Here is a 22,365-nt window from a genome sequence, read left to right as displayed (position 1 = left end):
TTGAGTTTCTTTTTTACGCAAAAATTGTAAATTAAATTTTGGCGAAATAGACTTGTGCATGAGAGGAAGACAAATTTGCAAGACTCGGTTTTATAGTCGTGCGCCTTTAATTTGGTTTCCGTATCTTCTTATCCACAGTGGAGTCAAGGTCGTCCATCTTTGACTCTTCTACACCAGTGGAGAAGGCAGGACTCATGAGGCATGATTATTGACCCCAAATCATTGCAATTTATTAATATGAAAATTATAGAAGTGAGTTGTTACCCCAACCAGAGTTTGCATCATTTTGGAAACTCAAAAACCATGGACCAAAAACAAATGATTTTGCTTCCATACCAAATTGCTTGTTTTTATGCTTGTGTTCTAATACTGTCATTAGCCACGGCCCAAACAACCACTAATAGCACTACCACCACAATTACTAAAGGAGTCAATGTAACAAAACGAGGATGCCGTAAGCAGTGTGGGAACGTTACAGTTCCATACCCATTTGGTATTGGCGAAGGATCAGGTTGCGCCATTAATGCAGGGTTCGAGATCAAATGCAATATTTCTAGGGACGGTTCTCAGAAACCCCTCATAGGTACCCTTGAGGTTTACAACATATCTGACGCTGAAGTGCGCATCTCAAATTCCATCGCTTGGAGATGCTACAACTCCAATGGAGCTGTACGCAATGAATATCTTGATTATACCCGTTTGGGAAACTCAACTTATCCATATAGTTTCTCTGCGCTGAACAGGTTTATCGTCGTTGGTTGCGACGACAACGCTGTAATCACGGGGCGTAACTTCGAATATAATTGCTCCACTAGCTGTAACTTGTCAAGGGATGTGACTGAAGGAGAATGTATGGGCAATGGCTGTTATCAAGTACAGATACCCAAGGGCTTGAAATACTTTGTCCCAATCATTTCTAGCACTCGAAACCACACCGATGTTTGGTATTTTAATCAATGTGGATATGCATTTCTAGGCGAAGCAGATCGATTTTATTTCCGTGGCCTACAAGATTTAAGTGATATAACCTTTTATAGGAGGACTATGGCTAGTGTCCCTATTGTGCTTGACTGGGCAATTGGCAATCTTACGTGCATTCAAGCTCGGAAAAGCAAGGATTATGCTTGCAGGGAAAATAGCGAGTGTGTTGATTCAGACACTGGCCTTGGTGGCTACCGCTGCAGCTGTGATAAAGGTTATGAGGGCAATCCTTATCTTAGTCCAGGCTGCCAAGGTAGGACGATTTCCCCCCACACACACACATAAAAAGAGTTTTTTTCGGTGTTTAATTTGTGAGTAGAAATATCTCTTGAAAAAATTATATACATTAAAAATTAATAGCAAATTGAATAGTGTTTTTAATGAAACTTTTATGTAATTAAGATTATTGGAGTAATAATTTTGAGTGTTGTTGAAAACTTGAATCTAAGAAGAAGTTAGAAGTCAAGATAGTTATTACTCCCCGTGTCCCAATTTGTGTGTCAATACTTTTTCTTGATTGTTCCGAAAAGAATAACATACTTCGTTATTTAAAAATAATTTAACTTTAAACTTTCTTCTTTACCCTTAATGAAATAATTTACAATCACACTAATATCTATAATTTTGTTTAGACCACAAATTTCAAAAGCTTTTATTTCTTTCTTAACGTTGCGTCAAGTTCGATACCGCCATATAAATTGGGGCGAAGGGAGTACTAAATAATGTAATGAAGGGAATAGGATCTCTCCACCTTAATCATAGATCTTCCTAAAAATGGAGACTCATGATCAGAGACCATTCTCCATTTGATGGTCCCTAAAAAATAGTGTGAAGGTGAATTAGTCGAGCTAGTAAATTTCGTATACCAAAGTATATAAAAAATTCCAAATAGTCAAGATAGTTAGGAAAGTGATTCAAAGGAAGAAAATTAATTAGACCGTCAATTGTGGATTAGGAGAGCATAGTTTAAGAATATAATTTATAAAATGCAGAACTCTTTACAAGTAACTTAGCTCTTAAAATAGGAAACACATCCAAATTTATTCATGTATTATTCAAAATTGCTCAATTTTTTCCTTCAATTAACTTTTGGTCTAATATTATGTTAACGGTAAGAAAAATGTCTCGTTTCTCTCTTGAACCTCTAACAGAACTCCAATATGAAATGAGTAAATTTCACATGCCCAATTTTTTCGAGAAAAAGGTCCAAATTTATCCTTTAACTTTTGACAATAATTTGAATAACACTCAAATTGGACCTTGTGAAAATGAGACTTTTCTCAAGACTGGGATAATATAAGACCACAAATTTTAATGGACATTAAGGTTGCTCAATTTCGAGTAATACAGAAATAAATATGACCCTTTTCTCCAAATAAAGTGAGTATCTCATGACCGTTTTATATTTGTTTGGTTTTGCCAGATATTGATGAATGTGTTCATCCAAACACGTGTGAAGAGAACTGCACAAACACCCCAGGGAGTTATATTTGTTCTTGTCCTGATGGATATACAGATGATGGCAAAAAGGATGGCCGTGGTTGTATTGCTCCCTACTCTGAATTCCCATGGATCAAATTCTCTATAGGTAAAAATCTTGAAACACTTTCATAACCATGAATACTAGTATTATTTTCCACGGGTCTATGTCACACGTCACTCCCCTTGGGTGCGTCCCTTTCTTGGATCCTGCATGAATACGGGATGTTTTGTGCACCTCGCAAGAAAATAACTGACAAGTATGTGGTTTTTGTTATGTCTCCATAATATATGAATGTTTATTTTGTCACTTCATTTCAAACTATTTTTGCAAACGTCTTTTTTTAACAAAAGTTTTGAATTTTAATTAGATGTTTCTCTTGTATGATAGTACAGCATACACACACCACACAATACACATGTGGCAAAGCAGTACCTATTTCCGGTATTCTTTTGTTTTTTAATTAAAAACTTAAAAAATCCAAATTTTGGTACGGTGATTATGATCTAGGACCAAGAACTACTTTTTTTTTTTTCCTTCAAAAATCCGGACTATGTTTGAATAATACAGAACTTTCTTTTATGTGTTTGAAACAGCCACTTAAAACACCAATTCGTCAGCATATACATTCAATAGCAAATGAATGTGTACAATCCTGCACTTTTGATGCAGTTGAAGTAGACATTAAAAGTTCAATTCCATTAATTTCACAGGCACCGGAGTTGGCTTTATCTCCATAGTGGTTGTGATAACTTGGCTCTATTTCAGCATCAAGAAAAGAAAATTGATTAGAGTCAGAGAAAAATTCTTCCAACAAAATGGTGGTCTATTATTGAAACATAGAATCTCCACTAACGAGGGTGGTTTGAAAGCAACCAAAATTTTTACAGCTGAGGAGCTCAAGAAAGCTACGAACAATTATGCCAATGACAGAATTCTTGGTCGCGGTGGCAATGGGATTGTATATAGAGGTGTGCTACGTGATAATAGCATAGTTGCTATTAAAAGATCTAGATTTGTGGACGAGAGTCAAATTGATCAGTTTATCAATGAGGTGCTTATTCTTACTCAAGTCAACCATAGAAATGTGGTGAGACTCTTTGGGTGTTGTTTGGAAGCTGAAGTTCCTTTGTTGGTTTATGAGTATGTCTCTGAAGGAACTCTTTACGAGCACATTCACAATCAACGTGGAGCGGATTGGTTATCTTGGCAAAACCGATTGAGGATTGCAGCAGAAGTAGCCACTACACTCGCTTACCTTCATTCATTTGCGTCCATGCCTATAATTCATAGGGACGTTAAGTCTGCCAACATACTGTTAGATAAAGTTTACACATCTAAAGTGGCAGATTTTGGAGCTTCAAGGTTAATACCTCTAGATCAAACACATGTGGCTACATTAGTTCTAGGGACATCAGGGTACTTGGATCCTGAATATTTTCGCACAAGTCAATTGACAGAGAAAAGTGATGTTTACAGCTTTGGAGTCGTACTAGCAGAACTTCTAACGGGATTAAAACCTGTTTCTAAGGATAGAAACGGTGAGGACAAGAATTTGGCCGATTATTTTGTTATGTCCATGAATAAGAATAGCTTGTTTCAGATTCTTGATCGTCGTATTTTGAGGGAAGGGAGTCTTGAGCAACTTCAAAAGATGGCTGAACTTGTGAAGAATTGCCTTCGCGTGCACGGAGAAGATAGGCCTACAATGAAAGAAGTGGCCATTGAAATTGAAGGTCTGAGGAAGCTAACTGGTATCGCTTGGTCTAATCAAAATGAACAAGAAGAGAATGAATTATCAGATCTTTACACAGTTCCAATTAATTCCTATGGGAATACCTCTAATTCGGATAGTTGTCGTATAATGCATCCTACATATAGTCCAAGTTGATCCAAATTAAATCTAGGCACTAATATAATCCTACATAAGACTGTATGTTACTGTCCCCATCCCTATGTTTCTTCCATATTGAATGTTCTAATGTGTTTTCCTCTCAATTTTTAGATACATTTTTTTGTTTTTGTTTTCAGGAGTTTTGTTTTTCTTCTTTTAGTGCTGGAGGCATGAAATAAAGTAATCAATTTCTCTGTGATCGTTTAGTTTTCTTTAAAAAGGAAATATAGAACTACCAGCTAGTACATCGATAATACTGTGATTGTTTAGCTTTCTTTTCAGGTTAGTGAAATAGAAAATTTCTTTTTTATCCTAACAAAGCAATATATACGTCAAAAATAGTGTGCAATTGAATGGCCAGCATCTCGATAAAATTGGAACAATATAGAGAAAATTACGATCGATGTACAAAGATGATACATATAAATATAGTATTTGAATCATGTGATATACGAGATGATTAACTTAACTTTCATTCTAACACAGACAAGAAGAGAATGAGGGGTTAGATCTTTACACGACTTCAATTAAGTCGATCACAAATACCAGCAGTGTTTCTTGATAGTATAGTTCCAGTGGAAGCTAAAAATCGAACAATTACAAAGATATGGCACTACCAGCATAAATGCAAAGTAAATTGCAAATAAAAATTTATTACATATGAGATTTCAGCATAATCTGAAATTCCTACATAATATGCTGGAAATTTATACACAGAAGCTCCATAATCCAACATATTATACTGGAACTTTTCGTGTTTCGACCAGTCTTTTTGTCCAGATTTTACTTCCGCATTAAACAATAGCTATTTTTTATTGTATTTGCAAATGTCGATTATTTTTCAATTACCAATCCGAAAAATGATTATTCCATGCTATTTTGACATCAATAACTGGTGGGGAATGTTAGTCCTGCACACGCTTGAGGCGTAACTGTGTTGGACAAGAAAAAGTAGACCTTTTCCTGTTCTGCAACTTATAGGCTACTCTTTTTGTAGAGTATTAATTTGTAAAGTCAGGAATAAATGAAAAAAATACAAATCATCCTGTAAGCTTTGACAATAAATTCAAAGTTCATATCATAAGGGAAGAAGTGCACTAATTTCTCATACTGTATAGAGACATTATTCAAAATTGACAATCTAATCCCTTACAGGAGATCCAAGCGAGTTCTGTTGAGACATCACAAAAGTGACAAACATGCAAAAGCAAATAACACTAAAATGCAATAATATTATAGTGTTACTACCATGATCACTTCCACACCGCCGTATGCAACAACAGCCCCATCACAGAACTGCAATTATCCTTGAGATCTTGTAATCACACAGCTATGAGGACTCGATTTTCTTCATCATATTAGTATGGGAGCGGAAAAAGAAAAAGCAACTATGTACATCCTCACACCTTCCTTCCAAATCACTGGTTCTTGAAAGACTGCAGAGAAAAATATCAGTTAGTAAACTAATTATTAGTTCGACGCACATTACAGTTACTTTTAAATGTTTCACAGTTAAAACCTCGGAGTTTTTGGACACATCCTTGATCAGGTCAGCAACTTCTCTCTTCTTTTGCTCAGCTGCAAGTACCAAAACATATGCTCAGATAAGCCTAAAAACTTGAATAGAATCAGGACGAGATGGTATGTTAGTTACCCATTTTAGATAGATCCTCCATTCTTCTTGAGGTCCTTACTGCAAATCTTTGGAAACCAGGGCTGAGATGAAAAGAAAGATACAGTTTAGAGGGCATCTTCTCAAGGCCATTAGAGTATAATATCTCAAGACTGATACTACAGAAGGAAACATAGTAGCCAATTAAAAAAGAAAAAGACTCCCTATGGGAGCAGAAAGATATGTTTCCACATGACATAGGAATAGTTTCTCCTTTTACCCAGAGACATAGTCACATGAAGAAGTAAATTCTTTTTTTTGGGTTGATAGGTCAGTCACATGAAGAAGTAATTCCAAATTGTCCTACAAAATTAACTCCTTGCAACAATTATATACCAATTAGGATGTCTACAAGAAGTCATCAGCAACAGAAGCGAGAATAGGTAATACTTGTAAATATGACTTCGTCCATTGAAGCTATCACTTGTCTACTAACCTACAATATTAATGCAAGAATAATTTGACAGATTCTTAATGTTTGTATAATTAAAGCTGCACAATTTTTTTTAAAATCTATTCATTTGTTTGAAGTCGCATAGATAAGCCAGAAAGATTTTCCTCATCCCGTTCGCTCACTACAGTATATGAATCTAAGATGTGACAAACAAAAAGGAACACGCAGCTCACTTTGAAGGGAAGAAAATCTCTCCCTCTAGCCAGCACAACACAACAATCTTAGCAACAAAAATGAATAGTTTAGAAAATTTTCTTTCTCAAATAAAACAAAGATAAAATAGAGATAAGAAGATAATTCAAGCAGCCTAAGACCGTTGTATATGTTGATGTTAAATTTCCATCATCTTCACACAAGCCTAATGAGTCATCATTGTCAAGCTTCTACTTCAATTTGAAGACGAGCAGTACTAAAACAACCGTTAATCCTTGATCATGAAATTTGATTGCTTGTTGTACCCTACAAATTGTGTGAAAGTAGGATAATCCAAGTTTAGAGGGCAAAGAATTTTAGAAAATGTTTTGGTCGGAGAAAACGTGAATGAAGGATCCCACAAAATTGAATATGGTCCATGAATCTAAGCTCTCATTTGGGCATAGATTTTGGCTTCATTGTTTCAAAAAATAAAATCGAAAACATTATTTGTTTATGAGATACAATCATGTTTTGAGAAAAAAATTCAAAAAATTTCAAGTTCCCAAAAACTGGTTTATGACAGTTTTACGGTGCGCACACAAAACTTCAACTTTTCTTCAAATAAAATGCATGTCCATACACAACTTCAACTTTTAAAAATTATTTTCCAGCACAACTTCAAAAACTCTTTTTTAAAGTTTCAATCAAATATATGTCCAAACGCTAGCTAAGAATTGGCGAGAATTATTGATCTCTCACAATGCGAAAATCTTAGGATTTGAACTGATGACCTGTCATTGATTCCTCCAAATTGCATTAATTTATCCTAAAGACCTGCTGAAGGGTTAAAACGACCAACCCATAATTGGCGAACGCAAACATAGAAAACACAAATTATGTAAAATCATTCACAACCTTATAAAGTAAGTTAGATTTTTTGATAAGGTTTCAGTTTTCCTATAAATTAGGTTTCCTAGTCCAGATATGTTTCAATCCCAAACATATATGCAGGGACGGATGCATGTTTGATGAAGCGGTGTCACGCGACACCACTTCGTCGGAAAATTTTACTAAATTGTATGTATTAATACTGTGAGGAAACGGATAAGTAGTCAAAAATGAAACCATTTGACATAAGTTGTCTCTTAGTGTGTTGATTATGTGCTCATTTTACTCTAGGAGGTCAAAGGTTCAAACCTCGACTAGTACTTTTTTTTACAAATATTTGAGAGAGCCTCTGTAGTTTAAACTTATGCTTAAGCAGAGACTTTTTCTAACTTAAGACTCAAGAAAAACAATAAATTAAAACTATTTCTTGTCCAAAAGTATGATAATTAAAGTTATTATTTTTATTCTTTTGTAAATTTCGACACCGCTAAAATCCCTGCGTACGCCCCTGGCTATATGAATGTATGAATCTTTTTATATCCGTTCCATTGTATTCGAACAAATTTCATTCCAGCACTAAAAGATTTGTCCTTTACGGAAAACCAAAGATAAATAAATAAGATAAGAATATAAACCAAAAGTAAATATAATAAATAGATTGATTACCTGTTGGCGAGTCCATTAACGATCAATTCGTTGGCTACATAAGAAATAACCCTATGAATAAAGTTTCCTCCTCCAGCCATGGCTGATTTCTACAACTTCTACACGAATAAGAAAAGAGAATAAAAAATATGAATTTTACGTTTTTGTTCTGATTTGAGAACTTCACAGATCGAATATCAGATTTCGACAAGTAAACGTAAGTGAATGAATGGACGAGGTACGATGAGATTGTTACCTTGGGAAATAAGGAATCAGCTAAATTAGGATCTCAATTTCCCGAAGATTCGAGATAACTCGGGACTTTCAACTGCGGAAAGAGGAGAGGAGATGAACTCTTTTTGGTTGTGGGGCAATGCATTCAAAGGCTTTTTATGAGGGGTAGGAGGCCCACTTTTAATGGGCTTTCAGATATGGGCATGGAGTCCTGGAGCCCGTTTGGACATAAGAAATTTTTCAATTTTTTCGAAAAAATTTCACTTTTTCCGAAATTAGCGTTTGGTCATAAAATTTTCAATTTTTATTTGACGATTCATTCTATAATTTCTCGAAAATTTAAAAAATTCCAAAAAGTTGTTTCTCAAAATTTTCACTTAAATCACTCACAAAATTTCAAAAACAACCTAAAATTATATTCATATCCAAACACAACTCTAATTTTCAAATACCATTTTCACTTGAATTTTTTTTCCTTTTTTTTGGAAGTTTACAATTCTTATGTCCAAACGCCCACTTAGTTCACTTGTTTTCCTTATTTGATTTCTAAATATCAGGTATCTGGAAATGATTTTCCCCACTTTTTGACGAATTAACCCAATTAGTCGTCCACTCAATTGCTTAAACTAAAAGTAGCCGATGAAGTTGTAATATATGTATATGTATGTTTAATATGTATATAATCGTGTATAATCATAGTATAATCTATATATATTGCTAAAAAAGTAAACAATGTATATGGCAGCTACTTATGTAAAAATCCCCTTTCTTTTTTCTTTTCAGAGTTTAATATGGAATCTTACATAAATGTCTCGTATAAGTCCTAACTTATCAACTTCTAGTCATTAATCATAGACTTACCAAAACTAGCCAAACACATATAAAAATTAAAAATCTAATTAAATAAGGTTCTTTCTCTTCAAGGATCACATGCAATGATCGCATTCCATATTGTTAAGCGTGATCAACAATATTAGATGCAAGATGGAAAGGAAATTCATGGATGAGGTAGAAAATAAGGTGATGAAATGCAAAAAAAAAATATACAAGATTCCAAAAATCTAAGCCAAAAAAAAAACTTTTTCAATGGTTATGATTCAAATTCATAGAAAATATATAGATAAGTCAATATACAAAATTTGAGGAAAATTGGAGGTGAATTGGACTGAATTGATATCAAAATTTGTAGTTAAAATCGAGTTCAAAAAATACTTATGCAACACATATATCAAACATGTATCACGCATGTACCACACACAGAGGTATACATGGATCTACTTGTGATACATATTTGATTCAAATATGATACATATGTGATACACAAATGATACACAGTGTGATACACATATCATTTTTTCATGTTCATCTTATATTTCGAATTTTCAATTCAAACCACCTCTAAACTCTATCAAATCATCAAAAAACAGAGATTCAAACTCCTTATAATGTATCCAATCTATTCTAATAATACCCACTCAAAAGAAAGCAAAAATTTAACTTTTTTCGTTACAAATAGCTACTTGGCTAATATTAATATTTTTTTGTGAATTAGTCAATTTTTATAATAAGCTACTTATAAATGGACATTGCTGGTAATTTTTCATTTATTATATAGTGATACGGTACAAGTTTTTAGTCTTTGGTGACTTAAAAACTAAATATTCATAAAATTAACCTTACTATGATATTATAAAATCTTTTTTACATGATCAATGCAATTTAACCATTTTCAACAGGTTATCCACCCTTTTTTTCGTTTGCACAATATTTGAGTGAATTTGACAAAATAATTACTTAAAGCTAAAGTTAGAAAAAAAAAAGTTTTGAAAGTTAAAGTTGTGTTTCAATATGAATTCACGTTTTTTTAAAAGTTGATGTTTCGAGAGTAAAATTCATTATCTCAGTTGAAATGCTCCTCAAACTAATTTTTCAATTTCAAATTCCCTAATTCAAGTTGAAGTTAAAATAATAAACAAAATTATAAAATAAATCTTTATTTGCAAATAGTGTATGACCAAACGCCTACATACACTGTCTCCAGTAGTAACATAAAAAGATTAGCTGATGGTAAATACATTCTTGTACCACCGGTATATAAAACTTGACCACCGTGATATTCTTAATAGTTTTGATCTTGTCGAGGCTGATCTCGATTCCCCGATTGGATACCATGAATCCGAGAAATTTATTTGATCTGAGTCCAAATGTACATTTTTCCGGGTTCAACTTCATGTTGTACTTCTTCAATATGCTGAAGGTTTCCTGCAAATATTTTAATGGTCCTCTGCTTGCAGGGACTTAACCAGCATATCGTCAATGTAAATTTCCATTGATTTCCCTATTTATTCTTCGAACATCCAGTTTACTAGGCGTTGATAAGTGGCACTAGCATTTTTTAATCTGAATGGCATCATGTTATAGTAGTATGTGTCGTACTTAGTGATGAAGGAAATTTTTTCCTGATCATCCAGATTCATCTGTATTTGGTTGTACCCGGAATAGGCGTCGAGAAAACTGAGGATCTCATAGACGGTCGTGGCATCGATCATGCGATTGATGTTGGGCAAAGGGAAAGAGTCCTTGGGACATGCCTTATTCAAATACTTATAGTCTACACACATTCTAAACTTGTTTCCTTTTTTAGGGAATACCACTACGTCTTCTTACCAATCCGGGTATTTAACCTCCCGAATGGATCCTATTTTAAGGAGTTCAGATATCTCGTCCTTGATGAAAGCGTGTTTGACTTCAGAATGAGGTCTCCTCTTTTTCTTGACCGGGCAGAATTTCGGGTCCAAGCTTAGCTTGTGAGTGATTATCTCCGGTGGGATCCTTGTCATATCAAGATGGGACCAAGCAAAATAATCTATGTTAGTTATGAGAAATTGAATGAGTTTTTTCCTGAGCTCGGGAGTTAACCTCGTACCCAGGTATACCTTCCGGTCAGGTCGATGTTCGACCAACGTGACCTATTCCAGCTCCTCGACCGTTGATTTAGTGGCGTCAGAATCATCGGGGACTATAAAAAATCTAGGAATCACGTAATCATCATCTTCATCAGTCCATTGTTTATCCGATTAGGTCGTGGACAGTGTCGGTAATTGCTATTTAGCCTCTTGCTTTTTATCCAAACTTGGTTCCTTTGATGTTGCGAGTGTTGATATCGGAATCACTTCTTCGACTGCAAACATTTTCTTTGTGGTTGGTTGTTCCCCGTAGATTGTTTTAATCCCTCATGGCATTGGGAATTTTAACACTTGGTGAAGATTCGAGGGCACTACCCTCATGTTGTGGATGTATGGCCTCCCGAACAGGGGCGTTGTACCTTATGTCTCCTTCGATCACATAAACCTTGATTTCTTGGATGGTCCCGACGGCATTCACTAGTAATGTTATCTTTCCCTTAATGGTTTCACATGCCATGTTGAATCTATTTAGAACTCGGACTGCAGGCACGATTTGATCTTGTAGGCTGAGCTGTTCTACGACTCTTGATCGGATGATGTTGGCCGATCTACCTGGATCAATTATCACACGCTTAACTCGAGATTTATTTATCAGTACATATATTATCAGTGCATCATTGTGGGGCTGCACGATCCCTTCCGTGTCCTCGTCGTTGAAAGACAATGTTCCTTCTTATATGTAATCTCGAGTCCGTTTTCCCTTATGATGGATACTTTGGTGCGTTTTAACATCGGCCCTTGAGGAACATCGACCCCACCGATGATCATATTAATGACGTGTTGAGGTTCTTCTTATTTGGTTTGTTTATTAGAATCCTTATTTTTGAAATGATTCTTGGCTCGGTCGCTTGGGAATTCTCGAAGATGCCCGTTGTTGAATAACCGGGCCACCTCCTCCCTCAACTGTCGGCAATCCTCTGTTCTGTGGCCGTAAGTTCCATGATATTTGCACATCTGGTTAGGATCTCTTTGTGCTGGGTTGGATTATAGAGATCGAGGCCATTTGGTGTCCTTGATGCATCCGATAGTTGATACGATAGCAGCAACATCAACATTAAAGTTATATTCTGATAACCTTGGTGCTTCTTTAGGCCCGATAGACCTTTCGAAATTGTTTTTGCTCATGAGTCCCTGACTGCTCTGACCTCGATCATTTCTCCTTTCATTTTGCATTAGAATTCCATCTGGACCCACTGCTTCTTCGATCTCCATTGTACGATTGGTATCGATCCCTTTTTGACCTCGGTTCATGGTCGATATCTCTTTTGACTTTGTCGATGGGTCTAATGGGATCAACGGACCCGGAAGGAGCCCCAAGGTGATCATCTTCGACTCTTATTTTCGATTGATATCGGTTATGCACATCAGCCCAATTAACAACCGGATACTCTATCAGATTCTGCTTCAACTGCTGTGAAGCCACCAAGATTTGACCATTGAGTCCTTAGGTGAAAATTTGAGCGGCCCAATCATCAGCAACCGGTGGCAAATCCATTTTTTCCATTTGAAATTGGGGCACGAATTCCCTGAGCATTTCATTTTCTTTCTGTCTTACTTTGGAAAGGTCCGACTTGCTGGTTTCAACCTTGATAGCCCCGGTGTGTGCTTTCATGAAAGAGTTTGTGAGCAAAACAAATGAGTCAATAGAATTATGAGGTAAGTTGTGATACCATATTATAGCTCCTTTTGACAAGGTCTCTCCGGATTTCTTCAACAACACAAACTCGATCTCATCATCCTCCAATTCGTTCCCTTTGATGGCAAATGTCTAGGAAGTGACACACTCGTTTGGGTCGGTTGCTCCGTTGTACTTTGGAATTTCGGGCATGCGGACTTTACTAGGAATCGGCTTCAGAGCCGCACTCAGAGAGAAAGGTTTTTGTACGAACTTCTTGGAATCCAGGCCTTTCAATATCGGTGGCGCTCCCGAGATTTGGTCGACCCTGAAATTGTAGGTTTTTACCTTTTTGTCATTTGCTTCGATTTTCTTCTCCCCTGATTCTATCCGTTTTGTCAGCTCCTTGAGAATTTTTATGATCTCGGGGTTGATCCCCGCCTCGTTTTCATTAAACCTCTCTACGACCGGTTCTTCCCTACGGGCGATTTTCCGGGACGGATCAGGTTTAATTTTGCTCGGTGCGCGGCTTTTTTTCTGTAACTGAACTATCACTGCATGTCGAGCCTGTAACATTTTAAAGATTATCCGTATGTTGATCCTATCTCCTCCATTGTTTTGAGTGTTCTGCTGTCGATCGGGCTCCACCACGAATGCTATTCTCGAAGTCGGTAGGCAGGTTTGTGTCGATCGCCACATGTGAGTTAGCGTCCAACGGGACCGCGACTTGAATTCCGATAGGATCAACGGGCAGTACCTCGTTACCGGGCGCTATGTTGTTTTTTTTGCCGTGGTGACCGGACTCATTATCAACAGGTAGGAGTGGCAATTGTTAGTTTGACATTTTGAGCTTTAACATGAAATTAGAGGCACTTCAAAGAGCAAGTGTAAAGTAGTGTGTGATATGGAAAATTTGTATCAAATAACTACTATTATTCTTAGCTCCACGGTGAGCGCCAAACTGTTTACCCTCAAAATCGAATAACAATTGAATTTGTAAGTGGTTTTAAGGATACGTGGATTAAATGGATACAAAGTGATAAATTAAATCACAATTGAAATAAAGTATGATATAGTAAATTCAAACCACACGAATTGAATAGTTAGAGCCTTGAGAGGTGAGCCACCCTTGAATAGAATGCACTTTGATCAGTGTCAAGACGCAGTTGAATAAGAACTCTAAAGAGAAAATAACAGTATATTGCTTCTGAATGATTGTTACAATGTCTTTTACAATTAATTAGACCCCCTTTATATAGTAGGGGAGTCCTACTTTAGATACAATTCTATAAAAGATAAAAATCTCCTGATTTGCTAATTTGCCGGTTCCTAAGTGATAGGTGCCGAAATTCTCGCCGTAATACTCGACCGGTCACGGATATTTCGGCCTTCTGTTATTTCGATCTTCTGTTGATCACACTGACGATGTTTTCTCGAGCTCGTTCGGGGTCAAGGTCAATTCCGAAATCATGGATCCAATGTTCTCGAGGACGAATACTCTGACCTCGTGTTCTGGTTTGATGGGACTCGGGATCGATCTCCAACACCTAGTCATTAGTTCAAGAAAAGAGAGTGGAACATCTTATCCCTTAATTGAAGGTTAACTATCAGCATTCCAGTTCTAGTTAACAACTTAACGTTCGAGTGGCCAAAAACATAACTATCAGCGACGCGGAAGTCTAAAAGCGAGAAATGAACGAGAATTCAAGGGGAAAAACATCAATGCGGTGAACGTGGATCGAACACGTGACCTTCAGATCTTCAGTCTGACGCTCTCCCAACTGAGCTATCCCCGCTTGTGTTTGTCAACTGTTATTTATTTAATAATGTCTAATAATAAATCTGATCTTACGCAACATGCTGATGCAACGAACCCAGATCTAGGTACCACTGGACGTTTCAAACAATTTTCTTAGCAATTATATATTAGTAAAACCTCTCTATAACAGTATTCCTATATAACAATACTTTACTATAAAAGTCAAGCTTTTTCGGAACCAATTTTCATGTTATGTTATAATATATATTTTATATAACAACACTTTGCTATAACATCCAAAAGTATTCGGAATAAACGAGGCTGTTATAGAGACGTTTGACTGTATAAGTAATTTTTGAAAGGTAAAGTTAAAATTAGTCGAAAACTTGTATACTAAACAGAACCTTAAAAATTCGAGGCGATCACGAGAGGTATAAATCTCATGGGACTATCACCAAAGTAATAGAGCGTTGCTCCATTAATGTTTAACACTTTGGATTGTTCTAGTATCCTAATTAAGTACGTCTCCTGAGCTTTATATTTTGAATTGTCAGTTGCATACTCATAATATATTGCTTAATAGTTAAGTATTTGGCGATCTAGAGTATTATTTTAACATATATTACCATGCATTAGGTAGTTCAATCAAATCTTTCTTCTTTTTTCGTTTGATTTTTTGTTGAGAGCGGTGGGTCCGGCCTATTTAATTGTATTTTATTTAGTAGATAGATAGTTATAACTAAATGGATCAGTAGTTGAGTTAGTTGTTAGCTTTTATAAATAGTAGTGCTTACACAAATAAGCAGAGTAGCTGTATATATTATATTTGCAGTAAATGGAGTAACTATTTTCCTCCTCCATTGCATTCTCTCTTCTTTCTTATCTCCGCCATAGTCAGAACTCCATAACATGGTATTAGAGTTCGGTTAATCGAGTAATGGCAGCTCAGATCGATGTGATGGAGCACTTAATCTCATCCTTAATATCTGCATTGTATTAATTTTTTGAGTCAATTTCTCATCCGAGTCTCACTTCCTTCGAGCTAGGGTTTGTGATTTGTTCAATTGGACCTCAATTGGTTGCGAGTAGTTTGTGCATTTGCTAATAACTATATTTCTCTTTTTCGATTCAAGTTTTTCACTTCTGCAACAATGCCAGTTCTTGAAGAAGCTATTGATGCTCAACTCACATCTCTTAATCAGCTCAATCAGTCGATCGAGTTGATCATCACCATCCTATGTACATACATCCATCTGATACACAATGTTCGGTTTTTATTTCTATTCAGCTACAAGGTTTTGAGAATTACTCGATCTGGAGTAGGTCATTGAAAATTGTATTATATGGCAAGAACAAATTAGGCTTTGTTTTAGGCACTTGCAAAAAAAGTAACTATAATGTTAGTCTTCATGAACTATGGGATAGATGCAATGTAATAGTGTTAGCATGGATCATGAATACAGTATCTCTAAATCTGTTCAGTACATTAATCTATGCATCAGATGCCCACAGTGTTTGAGAAGATCTTAGGAAAAGGTTTGATAAAGTCAATGTTTCTAAGGCAACTTACCTGCATAAGGAAATTGCTACACTAACACAGGAAGCATCTTCTATCTCTGTATACTTCTCTCGACTGAGAGAACTTTGGGATGAGTATGAAACACTATCTCCTCCACCTACATATGGCTTAATGACTCATATAAAAATGCTAAGAACTAGGTGCTAAAGATTAGACCACTTCTTAACGTGAATCAAGCCTATGTTATGATCATTAATGTTTGAAAGTCAGATGATCAATGGAAAGGGTATATATGGTTCTAATGATACTAATAAGGCTGATGCGATGATGAGTAACATAAATTATAACAACTAAGATTAGTGCATAATGCTGTTACCTTTGGACCTAACTCTAAGACTGCACCTAGAAAAAAAATCATCAATCCATCTTTACTTCATTATATACATACATGACGCAAAACTTAAATCAAATAACTCCTTCATCTGGCATTAGTAAAGAGTCAAGTTGTCAAGGAAGCAACTGATAGTGAACAAATGACTTGTAAAAGTTAAACAATTTGGCCTTTTTGGATTCATCATATATATCTTGAATCTCTCCTTAGAACATTTCTATAAATAGAGAGTTTCCTATTTGTCTCAAACAACTACTCTAGAATTGCACAAGAATGATTAAGTACATAGTTTAATTAACCTACTTCCAGAATGAAAAATGCTACACAATTAATAATGGGTACGATGTTTAATTAATTTGTGGAGATCGTAGATGGCGATTGAGGTTTTAGGAAGTAATAATGGTCTCAACTAATTATAGATATCTAATAATATTGATGAGCCTATATGTTAATGCGCTGACTATGCAAAAAATATTTACACAAACAAATAAAGTAGATCATATTGAAATGTCCTTTTAAATTATTTGCATGATTGATGAGAAGGAATAAACTTATCATGCTTCTAATATTATGCAATTGTTTCTTCACGAAACAAAAGTTAAGTAATAGAATAGCATTATTCTTGGAAGATATCTTTGACATTGACATACTAATACTATGTACGTAGTTATTAGAAGCTTGAGCAAAAAACCTAGGACGCTTTTTAGTTCCTAAATATGAAAAGATACAAATTAAGAGAGGTGAATTGATTATTTCTTGATCAAGCTAAACATAGCAATTAAGTAATTTGATCATATGAAAAGTTACAAATTCAGAGTGGTGAATTGATTATTTCTTGATCAAGCTAAAGATAGCCATTAAGTAAAAGTTAAACTGTTACTCCAAAAGCTCAAAGCTCAGCCAAACAATGGCGAATCGGCGATGCGTTCAAACCCTAAGCCGTCATTTAACATATCTTCTCTCTCCAAATCCATCATCTCTCCATTCCCTCACGTCCATTTCGCCTCAAACCCTAACCCCACAAATACTCAAATCCATCGACACACTCACTCCCTCTCCCAAATGCCCTAACGTTACCACTAAAATTTCATCTTTCCACAGGCATTTCTGTTCCAATCGACCGATCAATAGCGATGATGACGAGGAGGGAAGTGAAGAAGAAACTGATGATGATGATCATGACGTGGAGGGTTTGGAGTCGAATATTGAGCCCAGCAGAGAGTACACTCCAGAGGAGAAAGAACACGAGGCAGCTGAAATAGGGTATAAGGTCATCGGCCCACTTCAGAAATCGGACCGGGTCTTCAAACCATATGAACCCGTTTTCGCCGTTGTTCAGGTTAATTACTGTTTCCTGTATACCTTATAATCCCAAACTAGTTGGGATCGACTATATGAATGTCTATTCTATTTTTGATTAACTTAATATATTAGGAGTTTTTTAACACTATAGATTATATACGTTTAGTGATAAATTTTGTATCTTTAATTGTGACCTTTACAGAATTGAAGCTGTTGTCTTTTGTTATATAGATTGGTTCTCACCAGTTTAAAGTGAGCAATGGTGAATCCATTTTTACTGAGAAACTGAAGTTCTGCGAAGTTAATGACAAGGTAAGTTGGGTTCTTGCTTTCTGGAAGTTGTGTACAAAGTTGATGTCTTTTTCTTATACATACAACTAACAGAAGTCACCTTGAGGACGTTGTAGCAGCGGGTGCTAACTTAGTAAAAATATGTCTTAAAAATTGTTCAACAGTTCATATAGTTAAAATCAAATGCAGAATATGCAGTGCGGATGCACCTGCTGTTCTCATACTACAATTGTCCCTAACTGCTGAAATTTCATCAGGAAAAAAAACTAAAGGCTGAGCTTAGGGTTGTGGCTGTCAAATGTCTGGTTGGATTGTGACAATGTATCATTGTTTTTAAGCTCTGTTGTTTGTTCAAGTAAGGAATGATGGGGTAAAGGGATACTCTTAAGTGCTCATTTGAGCTTTATGTGACTCGTCCCTCTGGATGTGTTAAATGTTCAATTTCTACCAAACCTTATTTAGGACTGTAGGAGCTAGTTGATGATCTCCTTAGTTCTTTGTGCAAATGTGTTAGGTCTCAGTCCGCTACTTTTATCTTTGCTCTTCTCAATAGATTATTTACTACTGACCTTGCATCAATTGGCATTACTTGAAAGAAAAGGCTCCAGAGCAATTCTTAAGGAAAAAGTTGAGAAAAAAGTATTACATCAATGAAGTGGTGATATAAGTGGAAAAAAGTTTAAGATATTTATTATTAGATGCGGGGAATTTCATAATTCTATTTTTAACATATCTGATGCTTGATGAAAAGGGAGAAAAATAAGTTGCCCTTTTATTGTTTTTGAAATTTGATAATTACCCTCCTCTTGTTATGTAATAGCCCCATAATTCCTCTGTAGTTTTCCTTAATTAAAGAGGCATTTTTCATAAAACCATGCAACTTTGGTTTGTCTAAGAAAACAAGCAACTAATTTTTTTTTTTTTTTTTGAAAACCATTATTCTTTCTCCTGTCATCAGTTTATTCTTTAATCTTTAGGTTTTTGATGGTAGAAAGTAAATGCAAGTTAGACCATTGGGACTTTGAGAAAACTATTAATCCATGTTATTGTGATGAAACAGCCTTATAATATTTTCTGCGTATCCTAGATATTATTGCAAAATGAGTTTCCTTGTTTTAATATGCAGGTATCACACTGTAAAAGGGTTAATGAGACTATTTGTTACGTACTTACGTTGGAGAAGAATTGACAAGTGTTTATAATTAAAAAAAAGGTAGTATGCCTTCTGTTCTAAAATTATGTGAAGTAAAAAAGGAGACTTGAATTATATTGCTGGAAATGGACATCTTTTGAGATGTGCATGCACAAAAGTCTTGGGTTCCATAATCCATATGAAACTAATTGGCTTTGATATCTTTCGATGCTAAAGGAAGATGCTAATTTTTTTGGTTTCCGACTTAGTTAGAAGTAACTACCACTATAGAAATTGTTTAGAAAACAAATCTTATGGCAGTTTTAATAGAAAGGAGAGAGGAACAAACTTATCACCCTTAAATATGATGTGGCTTGTGTTTATTGATAGGTTTTAGTTCTAATACAAGCTGTAGCACAAGATAAGCTTCAAAGTGCAGAATCACGTTGCGCATGAGACCTTGACCCTGATGAAGCTTGCTATGTGCTTCTCCTTTCTCACTTTAGTTTTTGCCTGTCTCTTACTTGTGAAAAATGCTTGTACGTTGGAATTACTGTCACGTGAGTGCGTAACTATGTCATTGTTTTGTGTTCAGTTAATACTAAATAAGGTTTTGCTGCTGGGCTCAACGACTCAGACAATCATTGGCAGGCCTATATTGCCGGATGCAGCTGTTCATGCTTTCGTTGAGGAGCATGTAAGATAGTTGTGCCATGAGTCTACCTTTGCCTTTAGTTTGCTTGCATATTTACTTGTGTATTTTCTGGTTGACTAGTAAGTGACTGTTATGTCAGTTCCCATGAAGTTTGAGAAGTTGGATTAGCAATTTCCTCATAAACCGCTTTTTAATCCTTTAAAATATATTAAAAGAAGTTCTTATTTGAATGAATTCTATAAGTAGGTTCATTGAGAGGAATACTTATCCCAAGGAAAAAAAGGTTCATCGAGAGCTGGCCCCAACTTGTTTGGGACTGAGGCGTAATTGTTGTTATTTTTTAATGATCTATTTTTCCTCACTGTTGAAAAGGTATTGCATATATTGCACTACCTGTAACCACTTATGGTAAGTGGACTGATATTAGTAATATACAATACCTCAAGAATGGTTTGTGTAATTAACAAAACTTCATTTTTCAGTAGTTATAACTGTTAGCTTCAATTATATTACTTATTGGATCTTGCTGAGCTTATTCGAGGAATGCCATAGATGTGGAACTAGGTTCAGTTCTTCAGGCATTGAGCTTGGATGATTGCATAACTTGCTTCATATATGCACACACACATCTTATTTCATTCCAGATAGATTAGGAAATTTAATCTGTCCTTGTCTTGGTCCAGGCATTAGATGCTAAAGTACTTATATTCAAGAAGAAGAGACGGAAGAATTATCGACGAACACGAGGACATCGACAGGTTAGTCATTGATTCATCCACAATGAACATACTGCCTGAAACACAGCCATGTTTTATACACATTGTTACTTCTCATCCTCTTTTCCTATTCATTTTTAGGAATTAACAAAATTGAGGATTACGGATATACAAGGAATTGAGAAACCTGAAGTGGCACCCCCTCTTAAAACAGAGAAGAAAGGTGTTAAGAAGGTAGCAGTAGCAGCTTAAAGATGCTAAAAAGTTTTAGTAACAGTTGAGCAAGGGATTTTTGGCATATACAGCTGACATGGCTCAGCTTTTTCCATTCGTCCTGTCTTACGAGATTTATGTGAAAACGCAGATGCCACATGCGGTCAGGTGTTAAACTGGCATGAGATGGAGGGCAATGATTCTGTTGTAAGCTTACCATAGTTGAATCTTGAGGCTATATTCGGTTACAAGTACCAGTCCCACTTAAATTGAAAATATTCACAGTGATTGATAAGCAAAGCTTTGCATGCTAGCCAGTTCAATAACAATAGTGTCTGAAAGAAGAGTTAGCATTAGTTTTCCCTTTATTTGCTAAACAACAATGCTAATGTTTTATACAAAGCAATGCAAAAACCAAATATCCAATCAAAGCTGATCATACCTCACCATATTTTGCATAGTCCGACAGCTGTATCCGTGCAACACGACAACACATACGGAAAGGGCAAACCAGCAAAGAAAACAAAAACCACCAATGACTTAAGAGTCGGACATACTCCTTTACAAGAAAATATTATTCTCTAAGCTTTATAGGCGATGTGTATCTGTTTCAGCTTTCTAGATGCATCAACAGATTTCTGCACTACTCTCTGCGCTCCTTCTTTTCCCAAATTTAGAAATTGTAAAGTACTGGCACTTCATTAAGAAAAGTTTTTTAACTGGCAACTTTTCCCATATAACCGGATTAGACTGAATTAATCAGCTGAGTTTGCAACAGGTTAGCTACTACCTCCGCTTCAATTTGAGCCCATTTGGACATAAGATATTTTTTCTTTTTTTTTTTTCCAAAAAAAAATTCACTTTTTTTCGAAATTAGCATTTGTTCATAAAATTTTCAATTTTCACTTGAAGATGCATTTTGAAAGTTTTCGAACATTTGAAAAATTCCAAAAACCTGTTTTTCAAAATTTTCACTCACAAAACTTCAAAAAAGACCCAAAGTTATATTCATGTCTAAACACATTTCTAAATTTCAATACCAATTTCACCTGAAAAATTTTTTCACCCCTTTTTTTGGAATTTTACAATTCTTATGTCCAAACGCCCGCTTAGATAAGGTAGTTTGAGTCGACACGAAGTTTAAGAAAAGAAAAGAAGGCTTTTGAAACTTGTGGTCATAAAAGCTTGAAGGATAAAGTTTATGGCTTTGTGGGGTTATGACATTTGTATGGTATAAAAGCTTCTCTTTCCACACACCACAGTTATTAAAACAAAACAAAAGGGCAACCAGAAACCTAAATGAGTAACTCTGTCTACAATTTTTTTTGTAGAGGTAAAGATAGGTCACCATTGATGATTTCATCTGATACGAATGACTTAATAAAGATATAGGCACATTCCAATCCTATAGCAACCAATGAGG

The 22,365-nt window shown here is 35.6% G+C and overlaps 2 protein-coding genes, 1 long non-coding RNA gene and 1 other non-coding gene across 4 annotated transcripts; 2 read left to right on the top strand and 2 right to left on the bottom strand.

Annotated features, from left to right (window-relative positions):
- Window positions 1–271: 271 nt before the first annotated feature.
- On the top strand, window positions 272–4,514 carry LOC104222250 (putative wall-associated receptor kinase-like 16). The gene is made up of 3 exons (XM_009773459.2): window positions 272–1,234; window positions 2,405–2,569; window positions 3,175–4,514. The coding sequence occupies exons 1-3, from the start codon at window positions 304–306 to the stop codon at window positions 4,350–4,352; spliced, it is 2,274 nt and encodes a 757-aa protein (XP_009771761.2). The 5' UTR covers window positions 272–303; the 3' UTR covers window positions 4,353–4,514.
- An 894-nt stretch (window positions 4,515–5,408) lies between these two features.
- Window positions 5,409–8,510, bottom strand: LOC104222249 (uncharacterized). Its single transcript, XR_709901.2, has 5 exons — window positions 8,406–8,510; window positions 8,171–8,268; window positions 6,010–6,071; window positions 5,875–5,933; window positions 5,409–5,791 (listed from the first exon to the last, which is right to left on the bottom strand). It is a non-coding gene; the product is annotated as an uncharacterized lncRNA (long non-coding RNA).
- A 6,177-nt stretch (window positions 8,511–14,687) lies between these two features.
- TRNAF-GAA (transfer RNA phenylalanine (anticodon GAA)) lies at window positions 14,688–14,760 on the bottom strand. The gene has a single exon. It is a non-coding gene; the product is annotated as a tRNA-Phe (tRNA).
- A 2,574-nt stretch (window positions 14,761–17,334) lies between these two features.
- Window positions 17,335–21,286, top strand: LOC104222248 (large ribosomal subunit protein bL21m-like). The gene is made up of 5 exons (XM_070165575.1): window positions 17,335–17,972; window positions 18,167–18,247; window positions 19,954–20,055; window positions 20,697–20,771; window positions 20,871–21,286. Exons 1-5 carry the CDS (start codon window positions 17,541–17,543, stop codon window positions 20,979–20,981), a joined length of 801 nt encoding a protein of 266 aa, XP_070021676.1. The 5' UTR covers window positions 17,335–17,540; the 3' UTR covers window positions 20,982–21,286.
- The last annotated feature ends 1,079 nt before the right edge of the window (window positions 21,287–22,365 follow it).

This window comes from Nicotiana sylvestris, chromosome 12 (genome assembly GCF_000393655.2).
Source record: "Nicotiana sylvestris chromosome 12, ASM39365v2, whole genome shotgun sequence".
Lineage (NCBI taxonomy): Eukaryota > Viridiplantae > Streptophyta > Magnoliopsida > Solanales > Solanaceae > Nicotiana > Nicotiana sylvestris.
This window is presented reverse-complemented; position numbering and strand designations above follow the sequence as displayed.

What these genes read in the sequence shown, in the direction of transcription:
- LOC104222248 (XM_070165575.1), top strand. Translation starts at nt 17,541, where the DNA reads ATGGCGAATCGGCGATGCGTTCAAACCCTAAGCCGTCATTTAACATAT. An exon ending in CCGTTTTCGCCGTTGTTCAG is followed by an intron (nt 17,973 to 18,166) that starts GTTAATTACTGT and finishes TTTGTTATATAG; the next exon opens with ATTGGTTCTCACCAGTTTAA. An exon ending in TCTGCGAAGTTAATGACAAG is followed by an intron (nt 18,248 to 19,953) that starts GTAAGTTGGGTT and finishes TTTTGTGTTCAG; the next exon opens with TTAATACTAAATAAGGTTTT.
- LOC104222250 (XM_009773459.2), top strand. Translation starts at nt 304, where the DNA reads ATGGACCAAAAACAAATGATTTTGCTTCCATACCAAATTGCTTGTTTT. An exon ending in TCTTAGTCCAGGCTGCCAAG is followed by an intron (nt 1,235 to 2,404) that starts GTAGGACGATTT and finishes TGGTTTTGCCAG; the next exon opens with ATATTGATGAATGTGTTCAT. An exon ending in ATGGATCAAATTCTCTATAG is followed by an intron (nt 2,570 to 3,174) that starts GTAAAAATCTTG and finishes TTAATTTCACAG; the next exon opens with GCACCGGAGTTGGCTTTATC.